We start from the raw sequence: 19038 nt of genomic DNA, 5'->3' as shown, positions 1-19038 counted from the left end.
GGCTAAAGAGGGAGCTGGGTCACGTCCATTGCCTATCTCTGTTGGCTAAGGCCTCCTTCAGGAGGCCATGGGAAGAGTGACCAGTCTGCGTAGGATGGGGTGCCTGCTGGTCCAGTCATTCCCCACCCTGGAGGACTAAAGACAGGTGCCCAGTTCTCCTTTGCTTCCCCCAGATTTCTTTATTTGATCTTTAAAGGTGGGCTCTCTCCAAATTCTCCACTTGTTGATTTAATTTTTCTCTCCCCACTGTCTAATATGAGTTCTGACTCTAAATGTCTCCTTTCCACCCCTCACTACCTTCTTTATTGCAAATTCAATTAAAAGAAAAACAGGTGGAAACACAAAAGAGGGAGCTGGGATCTGGACCTCATGTATGAAGTGACCCCTTAGGTACAGCAAAGAGTTTGGGGCTTAGCCAGTCATGGGCTTTCTTATGGGGAGGCTTGATGAGGGGGAGTGAGGGGATGGATTGTACCAAAGATGGAGGCAGTGCGGCTTTATCACTACGGGACCCAATTAACCTGGTTACAGTTCAGAACAGAATGGTTCTAGAAGCTGTGGAGGCCAAGCCAACAGAGTATGCTAACATTGGTCTCTGTCTATGGAAGGGGCAGTGGGATTGGATTGAGCCATGGCCCTGCATCTGCCTCAGCCTGCAGCTTTGACCTCTTGAGGAGAAGAATCTGGACCTGACAGTTCACTGCTGTGGGCTCCCTGCTTTGCCAGCACACAGAACAGCAGTATGAGCAAGGGCTTACGTGGCACAAGATAGTAGCATTCTGATGTTAAGGGGCTACCATGAGCCAAACGATGAGACACTGGAGATAGATGGCACAGCCTAGGGAGAAAGATGGTGCTGGGACTGTGGCCAAGCCATGGAAGCAGGTTTGGCTGGGTTGTGGCACATTCCTGTGTGATTACTCAGCCAAAGATGAGTAGGTTTGGCCCTCCTGGGAGAGGCCAGGGACTTTTGAGCTACCTGATGTATCTTCCATAGAGCTGCCCACAGGTCTCATCTAGGGACATGTGGCTGTCCAGGACACAGCTTGGACCCAGAGGCTCAAGACTCGAGGGCTCTGGAGCAGATGGGAGGCCACCATGGAGTTCTTGAGGCTGAATTCTGCCATCCTTATTCCTTTCCTCTTCCTGTGATGCCCTTTTCCCACACCTTGTTGGGAACTGAGTTGGGCTGGGTAGATGTAAAGCTACTAAATAATGCATGTTGCTGTTCTTAATCCTAATAGGAAGCAGGTGAGTAGTGCTATATCTCTTCAATGAAAGAAAATTCAAGGCCTGGCACAGTTCTCACTGGTAGAACATTTACTTGCATGCATGTGGACCAGGATTTGATACTCAGCATGAAGCAGCAGCAGCAGCACCACACTCCCCTGCCTTAAAAAAAAAAAAAAAAGAAAAAGAAAAAAAGAAAAGAAAAGAAAAAAGAAAGAAAGAAAGAAAAGAAAAGAAATAGCAGGGCGGTGGTGGCTCTTGAGAGGCAGAGGTGGGTGGATTTCTGTGAGTTCGAGGTCAGCCTGGTCTACAGAGCAAGTTCCAGGACAGGCTCCAAAGCTACACAGAGGAACCCTGTCTTGAAAATATAAAAACAAACAAACACCCAAACAAACAAAAAGCGAAAGAAAAGAAAAAAAGCAAAATATTCTCATACAGTGTTATTTCCTAGGCCACTCATCCTTACAGACTGATCGGCTGCCCTCCCCACCCCTCTTTGTGGCTGTCCTCCAGACCCCTGTGTAGGAGCACCCCATAGTGGACACAACTGATCAGCCAGAATAAGGAGGTGGTTGGGCCGCTCTGGAGAGAGGAATCTTTGGAGTTTTCAAGGTTTAATGGTAGGAGGGGCAGGCAGGAAGTCTGGAACAGTCACAAGCTGCAGGAAATTGGGGTAGCATGGGAGGTGAGTTGAAAGGGGCCCTGGGGTGGGGGGGGGGGAGCACAGAGCAGAAGAGAAGCCTGGGAAGGAGGGCGGTGGGGCTGCGGAGGCCCTGGTGGTGTGGACACTTCCTAGTTATTACCTTTTGTGGCTGCCCTCTTGTGTCCTTATCTGGGAAGACAGGGCAGTGCCTGCTTCTTGAGCTGAGGTCTATGAAGAACTGCAGGCATGTCAGAAGATACCAGGAAGCCCTCCAAACCAGCCCCATAACCCACATGGGTCTTTATGCTTTCATATCCTGTGGCTCTCACCGTCTCTTCAGCTGTCAGGTTGTGGTCTAGCATGCTGTCCTGGGTGGTTTCTGCAGGATAGATACTGTCCTCACATCAAGGAACCAGAGTTTTGTGGCAGAAGCTCAGGCTGGGGAATGCCCTCTCTTGGTTCACAGGTCTCACCCAGGCCCCTCCTACTCTTGTCTCCAATGCAGGTCCTGCCTAATTCTCTTGATGCCATCCCTAGATCTAGTTCTGTCCGTGTCTGGTAGGTGGACACCTGCCCAGGGAGGTGGCTGTCAGGACTGTCAAGTCCTGCATAATTCTCAGTATTTGTTAGTGTGTGCAGGAGGGAAGCCTCCACTGGCGGAAGGCACTGGCCATTCTAGGAGAGTTTTATGTAGAAAAAGCAGCACTTGGCTCTCTACTCTGTTCCTTGTGTGTTCTAGCAACCTGCCCACCATCCTTGAAACTTCCCTCCACTGCTCCCCTCTCTATCCTTGGGCTCCAAGACTCACACTGCAGTGGCTGGGGGTTCAGCTGATACCTGTATGCTCACCATTTAGTGGGATATTCCATGTAACTGTGACTGGGTCTTGTCAAAGGGTGGTTTAGATGTCAGACTTCCACTGAAAATGAGTGTGAACATTCCCATGGTTTGATTCTGAGGACAGAAGGGTGGAGACAGGATAGTGCAATGGGTGCTGGGTGTGGCTGCTCTCCTGACTGTCAGGAGGAAGTAGGTATGAGTAGCTTACTGGGAAAAGCCCTGCCTACCCCTCCCAGCAGCAAGTGTCCATACACAGCTCACAGTTGGCTTTGCCATTGAGCCTGCCATGTCGTCGTCGTGGGACAAGGTCCACCTGGGCCCTAAGTACATGGGCCTCTGGGACTTCAAGGCACGAACAGATGAGGAGCTGAGCTTTCAGGCAGGAGACCTCCTGCATGTTACCAGGAAGGAGGAACAATGGTGGTGGGCCACCTTGCTGGATTCGGCAGGCGAAGCCTTGGCTGAGGGCTATGTGCCCTACAATTACCTGGCTAAGAAGGAAACTGTGGAGTCTGAGCCGTGAGTGGCCCTGGAGAGCTGGCACAGGGGAAGGGATGGGCCTTGGGCTGGACTGGGGCAGCCAGAGGGTGTAAGATCCTAGCTAGACATTCAGTTGGTCATACTCTGATCCTTAACATCCTGGTATGAAGGGTTGCTGATGAGGCCATGCCTCTGTGTGACACTGGGGAATGGGGCCTCTCCTTTGGAACCCACCCATGACCACTTCCCAGTCATAAGTACTGTTTTGCTAGGACCCAGATAGGACAGGACAGAAGGGCCCACTGTGGATTTTTAGGATGGTGTGACAGACAAGATCTGTGTGGGAATTCAAGAGCTGTTGGGGGTGTGAAGTTTGTTCACTTTCCAAACAGACAGAACCAGATGTGCGACCTAGTTAAGGGAGACAGAAGGCTGCTGGGGCACACCTATCTATATCACCTGTTGGGGGTACATGGTGCAAACACAGTGGTATGTATTTTCATGCCCCCTCAAGCACCCTAACCCACTGTCCTGGTCACCCACATACCTGAGCCCTTAGAGGCTTTGAGGAACTACAATAGTGCTTGGTGTGGGCATGTCCACAACCACCCAAGGACCCAAGCTATATAGGTTGCTCTGGGCTAAGGCTGGGAAGAGATTTCTTACCCAGCAGGAGGAATTTCTTGTTTTGCTCCTCAGACCCTCTCCCTACCGGTCTCACAATGAGCACCTATTGTATGTAGCCAGAAGGGTTCTCCATCCCGCCTGGCCCAGTAGTCCCTCAGCTGCTTATAAAATAATCATTCAGAGGCTTAATATTAATTACAAACTGTATGGCCTCTTGCTAGTTAGCTCTTACAACTTAACCCATTTCTATTTATCTAAAGTTGCCACGGGCCATGGCTTACCGGTACTTTCACATCTTGCTTCTCCTGGTGGCAGCTGGTGTCTCTCCCACCTCTGCTTTTTCTTTCCTGTCTGTCTTCTTGGATTTCCCACCTGCCTCTAAGCTGCCTTGCCACAGGCCAAAGCAGCTTATTTATTAAGCAATGGGAACAACATATATTCACAGCGTACAAAAAAACATCCCCCTGCAATTGTGCTCAATGGAAGACCATGAGCACACAAGGAGACAAGAAACAAGAGTAATAAATGATACCTAGGACAGTTCCAGAGATAGGGGTTCATAATGGGAACAAGGTAGGCATGGGTAGTGTACATAAAAGACTGAGAAGAGTCAGGTAGTGGCATGTTTTTAGCACTTAGGAGGTAAGGTCAGATGGATCTCTAAATTCAAGAGCAGCCTGGTCTACATAGACAGGTCCTGTCAGAGATAGACAGAGACAGAGAGACAGAGATAGAGAGTAAGACAAAGAGAGGTAGGAAGGGTGGGGATCATGTGGCCAATATAACAAGAGCAAAGGCCCTGAAAATCTAACACAGATGAAGTCAGAGGAGAAGTAGTCAGGGGTTAGAGGGAGAGATTCTTTAGCTTTACAGGTTTGAGGAGGTAGGCTTTAAGGGCTTGAGCTGAATGTTAGGCTCCTATGTGGAGCCCATGTTCCAACTGCTCTTGAGGGAGTTGGAGACTCCATGGGCAGAGATCACCTATGTAATTCCATGAACTTTCACCTGTAGTTCAGTTCAGGAGTGTCCATCCCTCCTATTGGAAGCCAGTAGGTACAAATGCTTTTGAATGTGTGCCACTGTGTCTGTGCAAGTACATAAGGGTGTGCTCATCAGTATATGTGCATACTTGTGTAAGTATGCAAATGTGAGTGCATGGATGGGTATGTGTGTCTGTGCACATGTGCAAATGGCTATGTGATTATGTGAACATGTGTATGAAAGTATAAGCCAGGAAGAAGCACTGGGACGCTGCTGTAGAGATCCCTCTCCCACTACTTCTGGTGGGAAGGCTGATGTCTATAGCTCTGGTCCCATAACCTGCTGAGACATCCACATGATGGAACTGCAGGCCTTTGCGGGGTGTGGGGGAGGGCTGATCCACAGGTGGTCATCATTCACTGGATGGTAGGCAGTGCTTGCTCATCCCACTTCTGGGCCACTAGGACTTTTCCTGGTGTCCAAAGCCAGCCATTTAGGACTTTCAGGGTCCATGATAGGCTGAGAGGCCTCTGCAGGGTTGGAAGCGGCATGAGAGGCAGCTTGGTTGGGGTTGGGAGTGTGAGATAGGAGTCAGGGGTAGTTAGGACTCCAAATAAAAAGGGAAGGGTTAGATAGTTGAGAGACAAGTTGGATGTGGGGCTGGGATAATATACTGAGGCTGACTTTCTCCCCTGCAGGTGGTTCTTTGGTGACATCTCCCGCTTAGAGGCCACACACAGGCTGCAGGCTGAGGACAACTCAAAGGGTGCCTTCCTGGTCAGAGTCAGCCACAAGGCAGGAGCAGACTATGTTCTCTCTGGTACTTCTTCTCAGACCTGCCCTAACCTATGCTAGCTCTGTGGCTTTCCTGACCACATGGTGATCTGCCTTTCTTCCAATTGTGAAGTCTGGGACATCCTCCTTTTCCCCTGGAAGCCCTGACCCCTCCCTGTGGTCCAGCTACCCACTTTCAGCCTTAGAGGCAGAAAGCCAGGCACTCTTCAGGTTGGGTTGTTTCCCTGTGCTTTCTGGCATGTCCTATGTGTGTCATGGAAGCCAAGATTCCACAGGTGTCCCCCTGTACACATGGCCCAATAACCTGCAGTTGATATATTGTACACCCCAATAAACTTATCTGGGGTGAGAGAACAGAACAGCCATAATATTAAACATAGAGGTTAGGCAGTGGTAGCACACGCCTTTAATCCTAGCATTCCAGAGGCAGAGATCCATCTGGATCTCTGTGAGTTCACAGCCACACTGGAAACAGCCAGGCATGGTGACTCACACCTTTAATCCCAGGAAGTGATGGCAGAAAGCAGAAAGGTATATAAAGCGTGAGGGCCAGAAACTAGAGCTGGTTAAACTTTTAGGCTTTTAGCAGCAGTTCAGCTGAGATCCATTTGGATGAGGACACAGAGGCTTACAGTCTGAGGAAACAGGATCAGCTGAGGAATTGCGAGGTGAGCAAGCTGTGGCTTGTTCTGCTTCTCTGATCTCCAGCATTCACCCCAATAACCTAGGAAACAGAACAGTCATGGCTTATGACAGGAGTGCCAGGTAGCCATGTGCAAGCTGTGTCCATGATGGAAGCAGGGGCAGGCAGCGGGAGACATGCAAGGTGGGATGCCTGCTTACGCCTCCTTCTGCCGGCCACCCACCTCAGTGCGGGACACTCAGGCCGTGCGACATTACAGGATCTGGATGGACGATGTGGGCCGGCTACATCTGAATGAGGCAGTGTCCTTCCCCAGCCTTACTGAGCTTGTGAACTACCACAAGATCCAGAGCCTGTCCCATGGCCTGCAACTGACTATGCCCTGCTGGAAGGTAGGCCACTGGATCCTCTGTGACAAAGTTGCTCGGGGTCAGACAGGTGGAGTACAGTGTCGGGGCAGGAGGGGCTCAGAAGATGGTTTTCCTCTTGGCTATCACTCTTATTACACTGGCTCACCAGAACTTAGTTGTTCTCCTGCTAAGTCCTGACACATGGTAGGCCTGGTGACAAGGGTCACTGGCCAATTGCCTGAGGGGGCTTATTGACCTTGGTGGATGAAGACAGCTGCATTTTTATGCAGGACACTCTGATACTACTATGCTGGATGTAGCTCTAAATTTAAAGCTAAGTAGGGCTCGTCCTGTCAGGTTCAGAGCAAACCCTTCCTGAAGATCAGCTTAGTGACCCAACTGCTACCACCACCATCGCCCTTTCTGTCTCCCCAGCACAAAACTGAGCCCTTGCCCCACTGGGATGACTGGGAGAGGCCAAGGGAGGAGTTCACACTCTGTAAGAAGCTGGGGGCCGGCTACTTTGGGGAGGTCTTCGAAGGGCTCTGGAAAGGCCAGGTCCGTGTGGCTGTGAAGGTAATCTCTAGAGGTGAGCAGGCCCAGGCCCAGGCCCAACTCAACTTGGTCACATGCTATTTCCCATTAGTCCTGCCAGTGGACACTTCTGGTCTCTTCCCACTGGTGGTATCCCAACATATTACTGGGCACCTACAACATTATGGTGGGAGTAATTTCTTTCACTTGTACCCATTTTTATTGAAACAAATCACGGGAAATTTGAGTTTACCTAGAATCCCAGCCTCACCCTCAGGTTTATACCTGATACCTCAAGGATCAGGTAAGCCAAGACCTTGAAAACATCTAGCTGGCAAATGTTGACTTTGGCAGTTGTGACCCAGGAGGGCATAGGAGGGCAGATGGACACATCAGGCTTGGGGCACTGAGGCTTGCTTGTGGAGGTTTTAGTGTTGTAGGTTGGGGGCTAGCCTTTGTCTTCCTAGGCTGACCATATTTCCTGAGCTGCTACAGGAGGCCTGGGCCTCCTACCTGGGGCACAGGTCAAGGGCTGTATTCACTGGTGTCTCTCAGATAACCTCCTGCACCAGCACACCTTCCAGTCTGAGATCCAGGCCATGAAGAGGCTGCGGCACAAACGCATCCTGGCACTGTATGCTGTGGCATCTGCAGGGGACCCAGTCTACATCATCACAGAGCTCATGCCCAAGGGGAGCCTGCTGCAGCTATTACGGGGTAAGTGGCAAGCTCCATACTCCTTTCCCTGAGGTGGAAGTGTTGGAGGCAGCAGGAGACACACAAAAGAGCCAACAGATATGCAGAGCCTAGTTGTCCATGCCTGACCCACACAAAACAGCCAGGAGTTCCCAGATGAGCTTGTTGCTTTCTTGTTTAAGAAGTTACTTTCTTTTTTTTTTTTAAGTGGTGGTTGGTGGGGTGGGAGCTGGAGAGATGGCTCAACAGTTAAGGTCACTTATTGTTCTTGTAAAAGACCAGTGTTCAGTTCCCAGCACCCACATGGTGGCTCACAACCATCCATAACTCTAATTAAGGGGATCTGACATTCTCTTCTGGCCTCTGTAGGCACCAGGCATGCATGTGGTGCATATATGCAGGCAAAATAACTAATGTAAAGCTAATCATAGAAGCATGCATCTGTTATCCTAAGGCTCCAACAGTGAGATGGGAGGAAATGGAAAACCTTTATCTGGCTCTGCAGCAAACAACAAAAACCCTCCTTGACATGTCAATGGTGAAGACTAACATCCAAGGTTGTCCTCTGACCTCCACGGACATGTACACACAAGCATTATACATACACAGCAAAGAAAAAAGCAAATGACTTAAAATATGACAAATTACCAATTGCTGATGATAAAATTTGAAAAGGTACAGATAAGTACAGAGAAGAGCACCCATCTACAATTTCTACACCCATAGTTAACTGAGGTCACTATAGGTTCTATGTAGCCTGCTAGTGACCTGCTTCAGCCTACCAGCTTCTCTCTCTTCCTGAGACCTGATGTTGAGTCATACCTATACATACTTATATCCAAACACATGTAAAACACTGACATACACAAATACAGACATTCACACATGGCATAGACATACCCTCACATATGTAGGCACAACTCATCTCACCCACAAGAGGACACCACTGTCTGTTTTCTTCAACACAGAACCAGACCATCTCCACCAGCTGAGAACTGTGCAAAGATGCCACCAACTTCATACAACAGGGAAGGGAATGTGGCAGTGTAGGACAGTCATGCCTGGGGGTATACATATTAACATATGACCAGCATTTGGAAGAGTAAAGTTGTATAGTCTACATGCTTCATAAGCAGTTTCTGCAGGAAGTAGGCTTCAGAGACGAAATGCACACCCCCTGTAGGTGGAGCACTTGTTGGATGTACAACCTCTAGAGAGTTCACTATACCAAGAATATCTTGCAGCAACACCCCTGCCCTTAGATTGCTTTATAATTCCCAGAAGGGGTGTGGGGCAAAGAGTATGTGTGCTCTTTGTCTCTAGGTACTGCAGAAGCTCTAAGACTGTCCACTTTCCAAATAAGTCAGACCAGCTGCCCTTTGCTGGAGCCTTCACAGTCCCAGTAAATGAGGATTGAGCTCTGGCCAACTGACTCTGGCCTCTGATCACCCTGCAGACTCTGATGAGAAAGCCCTGCCTATTTCGGAGCTGGTGGACTTTGCATCACAGGTTGCTGAGGGCATGTGCTACCTGGAATCTCAGAATTACATCCACCGTGACCTGGCTGCTAGAAATGTTCTCGTTGCAGAGAACAATCTCTGCAAAGTGGGGGACTTTGGGCTGGCCAGGCTCGTCAAGGTAGGACCCTTGGAGGTAGAAGCCAAAAGCAGGATATGGGGTTTTATCTCCCAAGCCTTGAGCTGAACCCAGCCATGGGCAAGATGAGCTCTTGATAGGGTGGTGTTATCAGGCAAGGAATGGCTTCATTCATACAGCCACAGCCTTGTTTACACCACGTTGGGGCAGCTCTGGGTACCTTGTACACAGCCACGTACAGTGAGCTTTTCCTGTCCTCACACATTGGAGCTCTCCCCTTGTCATGCCTCCTCCCTGCCAGAATCCTGGTGAATTGGCACTTTTGATACACAGGGCCTAACCATGATTATAGTAACATTGGTGGCAGTTACCTCTGGTAGCAGTGGGGTGGTGTCAGTGGGTCAGATAATAAGGCAGTGTGTTTACACATGCCTACTAGGACTTTGGCATCTAAGCCTGTCCATGCTACACAGGAAGGGTACAGGGGCAGCTCCCTCTAGTGCCAGGGCCCCATCCTAAGCCATCTTATCACAGGAGGACATCTACCTTTCCCACGACCACAACATCCCCTACAAATGGACAGCACCCGAGGCACTCTCCCGAGGGCATTACTCCATCAAATCTGACGTCTGGTCTTTTGGGGTTCTCCTCCATGAAATTTTCAGCAGGGGGCAGATGCCCTACCCAGGTACATGGCCCAAGAATGTCCCCAACTATGGATTGGCAGTGAGGTGGAGTGGGGGCAGGTTTTAGATGGCTGATAGAGATGACAGGAGGTACTTTCCAGAGCCTCAAACAGACCCCATCCCTGTTCCACTCCTTGAGCATCCAGGAGCACGCTGCTGAGATCACTTCCTGGAGACACTGTCCTCAGGGAAGTGTCTGACACACAGCCATAGACAGTGTGCTAGAAAATATCCACAGCATGGTGGTGGTCATTCTTGTTGGAGACAACATCCAGGGAGGGACCAAAGGCAGCTTACAGGGATTGGAGGGTGGACATTAGCCTCTTAGCTCTCATTTCTCTTCTCCCATGGGCCACAGGCATGTCCAATCATGAGGCCTTCCTGAGGGTAGATGCCGGCTACCGCATGCCATGCCCCCTGGAATGCCCACCCAACATGTACAAGCTGATGCTCAGCTGTTGGAGCCAGGATCCCAAGCAGAGACCTTGCTTCAAAGAACTGTGTGACAAACTCTCAGGCATCACCAGGTATGAGAACCTGGTCTGAGCTCCTTGGACATGGCCAGGACCCACAGAAGAAAGGCTTCATGATTATCCTGGACATTCATTGAAGGTGTGCACCATACTTCAGCGTACTGAGATGAGGGGATAGGAAAAATGTCAAACATACCTCAGATACTGCATGCTGTCCAGAAGAGTGAAGAGAGTGCCATACCACCTTCCCATCTACCCTCTTCCAGGAGGCACTCCACAAAATCCAGGCAGCCATCCTGGCTTCTTCTTCCCTTCTCCTGTGAAGACTTCATATGACAGAGAAGCCAAGAGTCTAAGCAACAGGCCTGTGGAATTCTTAACAGCATATCACTTTCAGAGCATACCTGTCCTTGGTCACTCCTCTTCTCAATTGTACACACACACACACACACACACACACACACACACACAACCTTGGCACCTTAATTCTACAGGCTCTTATGCCACAGAACAGGTTTTGGATCTTCAGGTCCTTTCCCTTCAGAGACAGCTGTTTCTGTCCTAAGCTCCTGAGACAGAACTCTAGAAAAGTACTGACCTCACACTCTGCCTCATCCTCCATTCTCCCCTTCCTGTTGGGACCTGAATCTTCCCAGATGGCTCTGGTCCAAGGCTGCTTTCCCCATGTGTCTCCAGGGTTCTTGAACCCATGCTTGACTCCCTGAAGTCCTGCTCTCTCTGTCAGCTCCTTATATACTTGGACATTAGGGCCCCAGTTCTGATGGGGTGAGAGTACCTCCAAAGTATCTACTGGAGGCTGCCTTACTGGAAGTGGGCTTAACCCTCTCAGCACATATCTACCACCAGTTTTCAAACTGACCTCTCAACCTCTCAAGATGGGTGAACATGCCCCAACCTCCCTTGAGGAAATGTCCTCTCTGTGTCCAAGAGATGACACTCTCTGTACTGCTTCCTGTAAAGCCAAGCTATTTTTTTTTTAAATATAGTTCTCAGGGATATAACTGTCACTAGATAGGGAGAACACATAAAAACAGTTTTAATTTGCCCTGTTTCCAAATGTTTTTCTGTTTTACAGCATGGTGTAAACCAACAGACCACTGGTAAACAGATCTGCCCTACTTTGTCTGAAATTGTAGGTTTTTTTTCAGAAGCTACAGTGTACCCAGCACCAGGCCTATCTGTTCTGAGGTTTAGTACCCAAGATCTAGAGTGGATCCCAAATTCTTTCCTTTATTCTCTTAGAATCACTTTTTATCCAGTATCCCCACCTGTTTTCTAACCCTTCTTAAGTCAGTAAGCCCTTTCTTAGCTCTGCCATCTGCACCTGCATAACATGGCAAGACTTCTGAGAAACCAAACCTCACAGATAGGAAACCCTTGTGACTTCAGTCCAAAGACCAAAAGCCTATGGGGAGGGAACTATGGGAAGAGTAGATGGGAAGATAGAACAATGCTACATGCCGTCCAGAGCTGTTGGCTGTCCCCGGCTTCCAGCTCTGACAACGAGCAGATACAATCAGCAGCTCTGTGGGCATTATCTGGACATTTCAGCCTGAGTAGGACACATTCCCTGTTCTGAGTCCATCAAAGCTGGGAAGAGCCTCCTCCTCCTACAACTTGTTCAGGAGTAAGGGCAGCATCCCACAAGCCACCTGGATACCCTGAGAGCAGGCAGGAGGAAGGCTCAGCTGTCAGAAGCACAGGCCTCAGTTCCCTAGGGAGAGTGCTTTGTTTATGGCAGAAGGACTGCTGTGCCACACCTAAGACTCCTTTGCTTGCTGGCTTAAGCAGCCCTCCATGGTCCCTAAGCCCTCTTACCTTGAGGCTAGACTACTTGTGGCTAGAATCCTCTCTCAGTCTGTGCTAGTATCCCCAACCTTTGGGAACCATTCATGCAGCAAGGCCATCTACCAGGTTCCTGAGTAGATACAGGGTCCCTATAGCTGAGAGCTCCCAAACTAAGACAGAGGCCCAGCCTCCCCTGTACTGTCTACCCAGTGGCTAACTGCTACCCTTGGCTCTCCAGAAATAGAGGTATCCCAGCTTCTTGGGCCAGGCCCACTTGAGAGGTCATCTGGGGATATGACTGGGAAGGGTCTCAAAGGAGCTGGCAGAAAGACCTGGGAGCAGTGAAGCACCCAGCAAGAAGAAAGGCTGGATTCAGTAATATCTCAAATACACCATGGGGAGGACCGCTGCTGAGGGTTTATTTTCTGCTTAGTGCAAGGCACAGTTATGAGGTTAGAAAAGCTCAGTGCTGTGAACCAAGAGGGGGGCTCTCTCCAGCTCCTGCTGGTGTCTGTTGCTTGCTGCAGACTTCCTAGTTTACACGGTGGGGTGGGTGGGTGGATGGGTGGGTGGCTCTGGCCTAGCACTACTGAAGTGAGTTTGCTGTGGTTCTGCTAGGTCAGGACGGGGCCCTCGTGTTGGGCTGGCCAGAATGGACAACTGGCTGCTGCTTCACGGTTTCAGGAGCCGGGCCACGGGTGATAGGGCTTCGGGAGGCCTGGGGGTATTCTGCCGAGCGCTCAGGAGACTCCAACACTGTGGCCATGAATGGGAGGGTAGACTTCCCGAAAAAGAAGCTGGCCCACCAGTGGGCAGGGTCGGCCTTGGGGAGACCTGAGAGGAGCAAAGGAGGGTCAGGATGTTGCCATGCCAAGGGGGTGCTGTCCCTCTCCACGCTTCCCCCACCTCAGGATGTGAACTTTGCCCTTATGCTAGATGGTTCTGCACTCACCCGGGGGGTGGGGCACGGCGTCCCCAGGGTACTCTGCACTTCCGCAAGAGCTGTTGCTGGACGAGGAGCCCAGGCGTCCTGGGGAGGGGAGGCGGGTCAGCCACAGGGCCCTGGCCCAGCTCTGGGCGGGGCCGGCGAGGGTCTACTTACGCCGATAGTAGTCATGGGTAGCCACGAGCGAGCCGCTAGAAGGGATGGCTGCCATACTTCAGGACCCGCGCGCGGTGGAGACCTGAGCAAAATGTAGGCCTGGTTACTGCACACTCGAGTGGACTCCGAGTCCTCCGGCCCTGTCAGCCGCCGGGCTTCCGGGTGGTTCCAACCAGCCTAGGCCGGCTGTGTGGTGAGACAAAGCCGCTTTGTACGCACCCTGCCCCTAGAAGGCGCGCGCCTCCCCCACCGGAGGCCTCCACCTCCATTACTACCGCCGCCCTCACCTCGGCGGCAACCCCTCCTCGCGGACCTCGGCGCACGATCACGGGTGGTAATGCGTGGGACACTACGCTGCAGAACCCATTTGCAGGGATAACCCACCGGAGACCGCAACTCCACGAACCTCGCGCGATGCGCACGCGCATACTTACTCGTTGGCTCGTGCTGGCAACAGACATCACGGTGGGGCGGAGCGAGGGTCGAGGCCCCGCCTCCATCACGGCGGCCCCATCCTTGAGATCTTTGAGCCCTTCTGACCCCTATTAGATCCGCCCTAGCACGATGAGGTCCCGCCCTTCTCTCTTTTAGACTCCACCCCGAGCCGAGCGAAGATCTGCTCCATGTTCTGCAATGTTTGGGTTCTGAAGGTTCCACCTTGGCTCAAACCGCCTAGATCAAACGTCAGCAATCCACCTCTAGGCAAAGTCTAGCTCTGCTGCTTTTTCCTCTTTGTCCAGACTGGGAGCACCTGGCCCCAGATAAAAGTGGTTCCTGTGCCCTCAGTCTGTGCCACCCCCTCGGACGTGGCCTCACGTAGCCTAGCCTTTCTAGTGTTCTTTTCCCCTTACTTGCTGTTCGCTGCTTGCGCCGGTCCCGGCAGGCTTTGTTTTCCAAATGCCTCACTCTGACTCTTGGCTGAGTGGGTCTGTCTAACTCAAGTAAGCACAAAGGGCAGCTGCCCCCCCCCCCCCCCCCCCGCGCGCACGCGTCCCTGCATCGCAATCTCTGGCGCACTGGATGGTGTCTGGAGCCCCCAAGCGGCCCTACAGGGAGTAGCCTGGTTCTCACTGTTCATTAGACCCAGCCTGTGTTCTGTTGCCTGGAGAAGAGTGATGGAAGCTAAGGTTGTCTGGGGGCGGGGAGAGCAGAGAACAGAGGCAGTCTCTAGTAGCTAGATCAGGCAGAGTCCTGCACTATTGCACTATTGGTCAGAGTCTTGTGTTTGGGGGAATCGAGTGCTTGGAGCTCAAGGGCTGGTCAGCATACCTTGGCCTCCCTTCCTTTTGCAGGCAGTTTTCTGCCAGACCCCATGGGGACTGGGCTTTGTGCAGCATGCTTCTCCTCTAACCAAAGATGCTAGACTTGCTTTCATGGGGGTTCAGGAAGAACCTAGACTAGTAGGACCCAAGGAGTGCTCTCGAGTCCCCGAGGTCTCAAGGAGGCTTTGGCTGAGACCCTTTGCTTGGATTTGTTGAGACCTACTCTATGCAAACATTGAGCCAGGCATGGGAAACCAGAAAGAAGCGATCCAGTAGGGTGCTGGTTTAGTGGCAATAAGGGAGAGGGGTAAGGCATAATGAAAGAGAGGTGGGGCAGTTGACATGACAGCAGCAAAAGTGGGTATAAGGCGGATTAGCCAGTCCAGGTGACACCAGGAAGATGAGACTTCTGCCCATACCAGGCTTGCTTCACAGCTTCAGGCTCTGTGATTTACCCTGGACTGACTGCCCTGACCAAGTGTGTGGGCATCTCCAATGCTCATTAGCTGTTTCTTCTAATGAAACATTCTCTCTGGAAAGGAAGCAAGCAATCTCTCAAGAAAACAAGAGCGTTTCTGGGGGTGGGGTGGTGGTGGCGGCGGCGGTGGCAGTGGCACACGCCTTTAATCCCAGCACTCAGGGGGCAGAGGCAGGTGGACCTCTGTGAGTTCTAAGCCAACCTGGTCTACAGAGCTAGTTCCAGGACAGCCAGAAAGAAACTCTGTCTTGAAAAATCAAAACCAAGGGCTGGAGAGATGGCTCAGAGGTTAAGAGCCCTCTTCTGGCATGCAGACAGCACATTGTATCCATAATAAACAAATAAATTAAAAAAAAAAAAAACAAAGAATACAAGAGCACTGTTACAGGAACTCACATGACATTTACCAACTCCCTCCAGGTTATATAAAGAGAAAACATTTTCTGAAGACAGGGGGATGCTTCAGTAGATGTAGCACATCTGGCTGTTTCCAATGTGCCCTTGAACTCACAGAGATCCAGAGGGATGTCTGCCTCTGGAATGCTAGAATTAAAGGTGTGTGCTACCATTGCCTATCCTCTATGTTTAATATTGTGACTGTCCTGTCCTCTGACCCTAGATAAGTTTATTAGCATGCACAATATTTCCAGGAACACAATACCACCGCAAATAGAGTTGCCTACAAGCAGGGAACCCACGTCATGCAGCTTCCATGACTTGTCACCCAGGCTGATGTGAGCCTTTGGCGATGCAGCTGCCTGAGTCACCTATACTTTTGTAGGTCACCCTTCATCCATTTTAATAGTTGATTTTCTTATTGTTATGACAAACTACGTGACAGAAGGGACTTGAAGTGTGCAGTCATGGGACATCATGGCAGCAGGAACGGCAGGCAGCTTGGTGTTACTAGGTGCAGTTAGGAAACAGAACGAGAAATGCTCAGCTCACCCACCCCACCCCACCCCGCCCTTTTTTGTTTATTCAAGGACACAGCCCATGGAATAAATAGTACCGTCCACATTTAGGAGATGTCTTCCCATCTCAGTTCCAATCTAGAAACTCCCTCACAGACATGCTCAAAGGTTTGTTTCCATGGTGATTGGAAATCCCATCAAGTTAACAGTTAAGATTAACCATCACACCCATGCTTTTGTCAGTAATTCTAATAAACTCACTGGTTCACAAGCTAGACTTGGGATTTTCTCTTTGGTCTGTCATTGATGCCCTATCTGGGGTGAACAGATGTTTGTTCATGTTCCCCAGGAAAAGCCATGCAACACCTGTGTGGTTCAGGCCACGGCTAGAGAGACCAGGCTGAAGGAAGGGACTGTCAGGACCCAAATGCAAAGGAGCTTTGGAAGAAGGCGTCATACACCTTGCAAAGACCTGAGATAAGGTCAGGAATTGGGACGCACACTGTCCATTTATCTGCCCTGATTCAGGGCATGGTGGTTACTCAGTGGGGACACAGATGGGTTAGATATGAGTGTGCCACCTCTAGGGGTCCAGGCAATAGACAGAGTGCTGTCCCAGAGTGGAGTGGAGGTAGAGGACAGTCAGGGGAGAGCAGGGCTGCCAGGGCTTCTACTGAGAGTGGCTCTAGCCTGTTTCCAGGATTGGATTATCTATGTATTCATCAAATAGGTCCTGGTGTGTGCTGTACACAGTGGGAGGTCAGAATGCAGAAATGCATTCACCAAGGAAGCAGCTGTTGCCCTTGGCAACCCAGGAAGTGGAAGTTGAGTAAGACCAACCTCAGCACCTGCACAGCATATGCAAAAGTTCTGAGACTAGCAGGAATTGTAGTACATTGGTCCATTAAGGAGGTTAGAGCCAGGTCCCACCTCCTGTTCTGCCTTGACTACTTCCCACAGAAAACAGGGGATGTGTGTAGCTTGTGGTCACTGAGCCTCACAGCCTATGTTGTCCTGTCCTGGGAATGTACAGCTTCTCTGAATCTGCCCAGTGGGACTAAGGTCATGTCCCACCTGGGGCCTTTCTGGATGTCTCAGGGCTAGGCAGTTTGGAGGTGCAGACTTCTGAGGTTGGACAGGTTAACACAGTAGAAGTGCTATGCCCACTTTCTACTAGTAAGGAGCGCCCCCTATAGGCCCCTCCTGGTAACAGTTTGTGGTCCAAGGTGTAGTCTGTGGGTCAGCACCTGGGAAAGGAAAGAAAAGGGACCATGAGAATTTCCCACACTGGGCCAAGCTAGCTGCCTCACTTGGATGAATGTGGCTGGCAGGGGCCTTCAGTGGGGACCATCTGCTGATTATCCTCCGCTGGGCAATAAGACCTTCAGTATCTCGCTGGCCACCCTTGGCTGTGCTCTGGGCCTGCCTAATCATCCCACCTCATTCTCAGCCTCACCTATCAGCATCTGTAGTAGAGTCTGAAGTGAGTCTCTTTCATCTGTCTGTCTCTATGTGTGTGTATATGTCCATATCACCCTTCCATCACCCTTTCCCTCCATTTCCCTTCCTTCCCTACCTTCCTTCTTTCCTATCCAAGATGAGGTCTCACTCGGCTATCCAGGCTGATGGCTTCAGACCTTTGGCTTAAGTGATCCTCCTGCTTCAGCCTCCCAAGTGCAGAGGTCCCAGGCATGTACTACTGTGTCAGCTTTAGAATATTCTTTATTTTTTCTTGTAAATATGGAATGCTTCATGAATTTGCATGGCATCCTTGTGTAGGGGCCATGTTAATCTCGATATCATGCCAATTTCAGTATATGTGCTGCCAAAGGGAAAATGGGATATCCTTTCTTTAAAATAGAAAAATACAATCTGGTGAGATGGTTCAGCAGGTAAAGCTACTTGTCTTGCAAACTTAGCAACCTGAGTTAAGTCCTTGGAACCCATATAAAGGTGGATGGAGAGAACTGACTCTATGAAATTGTCTTCTGACCTCTACACATGCTAGTCAGTGTGGGGAAAGGAACTATAGGACTTGGTCCTCAGATAGCCCCCTGCCTCTGTGCAGACAGCTTGCTATGACCTCAGGGTAGACACCTAGCCCTTTCTTATCTCCTCTGAGGTGCCTAATGAGGCTGGCTACATCACTGTCAAGCTCCAGCTGCTGACCTGTCCTTGGTCCATGGCACATGTTGGAAAGCTAAGGTTAGGATCCCTGAAGTGTGGCCTTTCACTGGCTGCTTGATCTGGCCAGCAGCCGACTTGCAATTCAGCTTCTCCTATGAATTATCACAGGCAGAGTGAATGCCATTCAAGTAAAAAGAATGAGGTCAGAGAATACCAGCCTTTCTCTGCTTGGTAGATTTTGAAGGCTTCAGCATCTGCAAGGTTTGGGCACTGGGTCAGGATACAGGAAAATAGAAAGGTTATAAATTTTGGTCTCTAGCTACAGGAAACAAGGGCAGAAAACTATGTGTAAGTGAGTCCACCATTGGCTTGCTGCACAGAGACTAGTTGGGTCCAGATTGCTGCTTGGATGCAGTCTCTATATAGATGACACTGATGGGAACATATCAGATGGCCCAAGTGGATGATGACCAAGATCTCACACTGAGTAGAAAGGAAAGGCTGGTGCTCAGAGTCTGCATTATAATACCTACCTGCCACTTGCCATTCCTGCACCTTATCCCTTTCTCACAGATGGGTATATAGGGTTGACTACTCTTGAGCAATGGAGATAGGGCCTGTGTTCACTACCTGTACTCTACTCCAGCCACAGGCATCTGGGGTAGAAGTGGGTGCTTTGCCAAAGACTGAGACAGGACCAGGGTCCTCGGGACTCCTTAGTCTATTCTTTGGGAATGCTGTTTTTGCAGTGGCCCAACTCCAAACTCTTTGC

At 50.5% G+C, this 19038-nt stretch overlaps 2 protein-coding genes and 1 pseudogene across 6 annotated transcripts; 1 reads left to right on the top strand and 2 right to left on the bottom strand.

Annotated features, from left to right (window-relative positions):
- The first annotated feature begins 2999 nt into the window (after positions 1-2999).
- On the top strand, positions 3000-10647 carry Ptk6 (protein tyrosine kinase 6). Its single transcript, XM_036184341.1, has 8 exons — positions 3000-3232; positions 5500-5621; positions 6468-6631; positions 7025-7178; positions 7679-7840; positions 9276-9457; positions 9950-10103; positions 10460-10647. Exons 1-8 carry the CDS (start codon positions 3000-3002, stop codon positions 10645-10647), a joined length of 1359 nt encoding a protein of 452 aa, XP_036040234.1.
- Positions 10648-12780: 2133 nt separating this feature from the next.
- On the bottom strand, positions 12781-14438 carry Ppdpf (pancreatic progenitor cell differentiation and proliferation factor). Of its 5 annotated transcripts, none has more exons than XM_036184085.1 (4): positions 14337-14438; positions 13486-13567; positions 13336-13413; positions 12781-13217 (listed from the first exon to the last, which is right to left on the bottom strand). In XM_036184085.1, exons 2-4 carry the CDS (start codon positions 13538-13540, stop codon positions 13003-13005), a joined length of 348 nt encoding a protein of 115 aa, XP_036039978.1. In that variant the 5' UTR covers positions 13541-13567; positions 14337-14438; the 3' UTR covers positions 12781-13002. The 5 variants fall into 5 exon arrangements, with proteins under 5 accessions (XP_036039978.1, XP_036039976.1, XP_036039977.1 ...); XM_036184083.1 differs by lacking the exon at positions 14337-14438 and adding an exon at positions 13920-14324 and having other exon boundaries at positions 13486-13671; XM_036184084.1 differs by lacking the exon at positions 14337-14438 and adding an exon at positions 13920-14324.
- A 3435-nt stretch (positions 14439-17873) lies between these two features.
- On the bottom strand, positions 17874-17974 carry LOC118583257 (annotated as a pseudogene).
- Positions 17975-19038: the final 1064 nt, after the last annotated feature.

This window comes from Onychomys torridus, chromosome 4 (assembly GCF_903995425.1).
Source record: "Onychomys torridus chromosome 4, mOncTor1.1, whole genome shotgun sequence".
Classification (NCBI taxonomy): Eukaryota; Metazoa; Chordata; class Mammalia; order Rodentia; family Cricetidae; genus Onychomys; species Onychomys torridus.
Note: the sequence above shows the minus strand (reverse complement) of the source record. Positions and strands in the feature narration are given on the sequence as shown.

Coding starts and splice junctions, on each gene's coding strand:
- Ppdpf (XM_036184085.1), bottom strand. CDS start 13,540: ATGGCAGCCATCCCTTCTAGCGGCTCGCTCGTGGCTACCCATGACTAC. Junction 13,414..13,485: donor TACCCATGACTACTATCGGC/GTAAGTAGACCC, acceptor TCCCCTCCCCAG/GACGCCTGGGCTCCTCGTCC. Junction 13,218..13,335: donor CGCCGTGCCCCACCCCCCGG/GTGAGTGCAGAA, acceptor TGCTCCTCTCAG/GTCTCCCCAAGGCCGACCCT.
- Ptk6 (XM_036184341.1), top strand. CDS start 3,000: ATGTCGTCGTCGTGGGACAAGGTCCACCTGGGCCCTAAGTACATGGGC. Junction 5,622..6,467: donor AGCAGACTATGTTCTCTCTG/GTACTTCTTCTC, acceptor CACCCACCTCAG/TGCGGGACACTCAGGCCGTG. Junction 7,179..7,678: donor TGTGAAGGTAATCTCTAGAG/GTGAGCAGGCCC, acceptor GGTGTCTCTCAG/ATAACCTCCTGCACCAGCAC.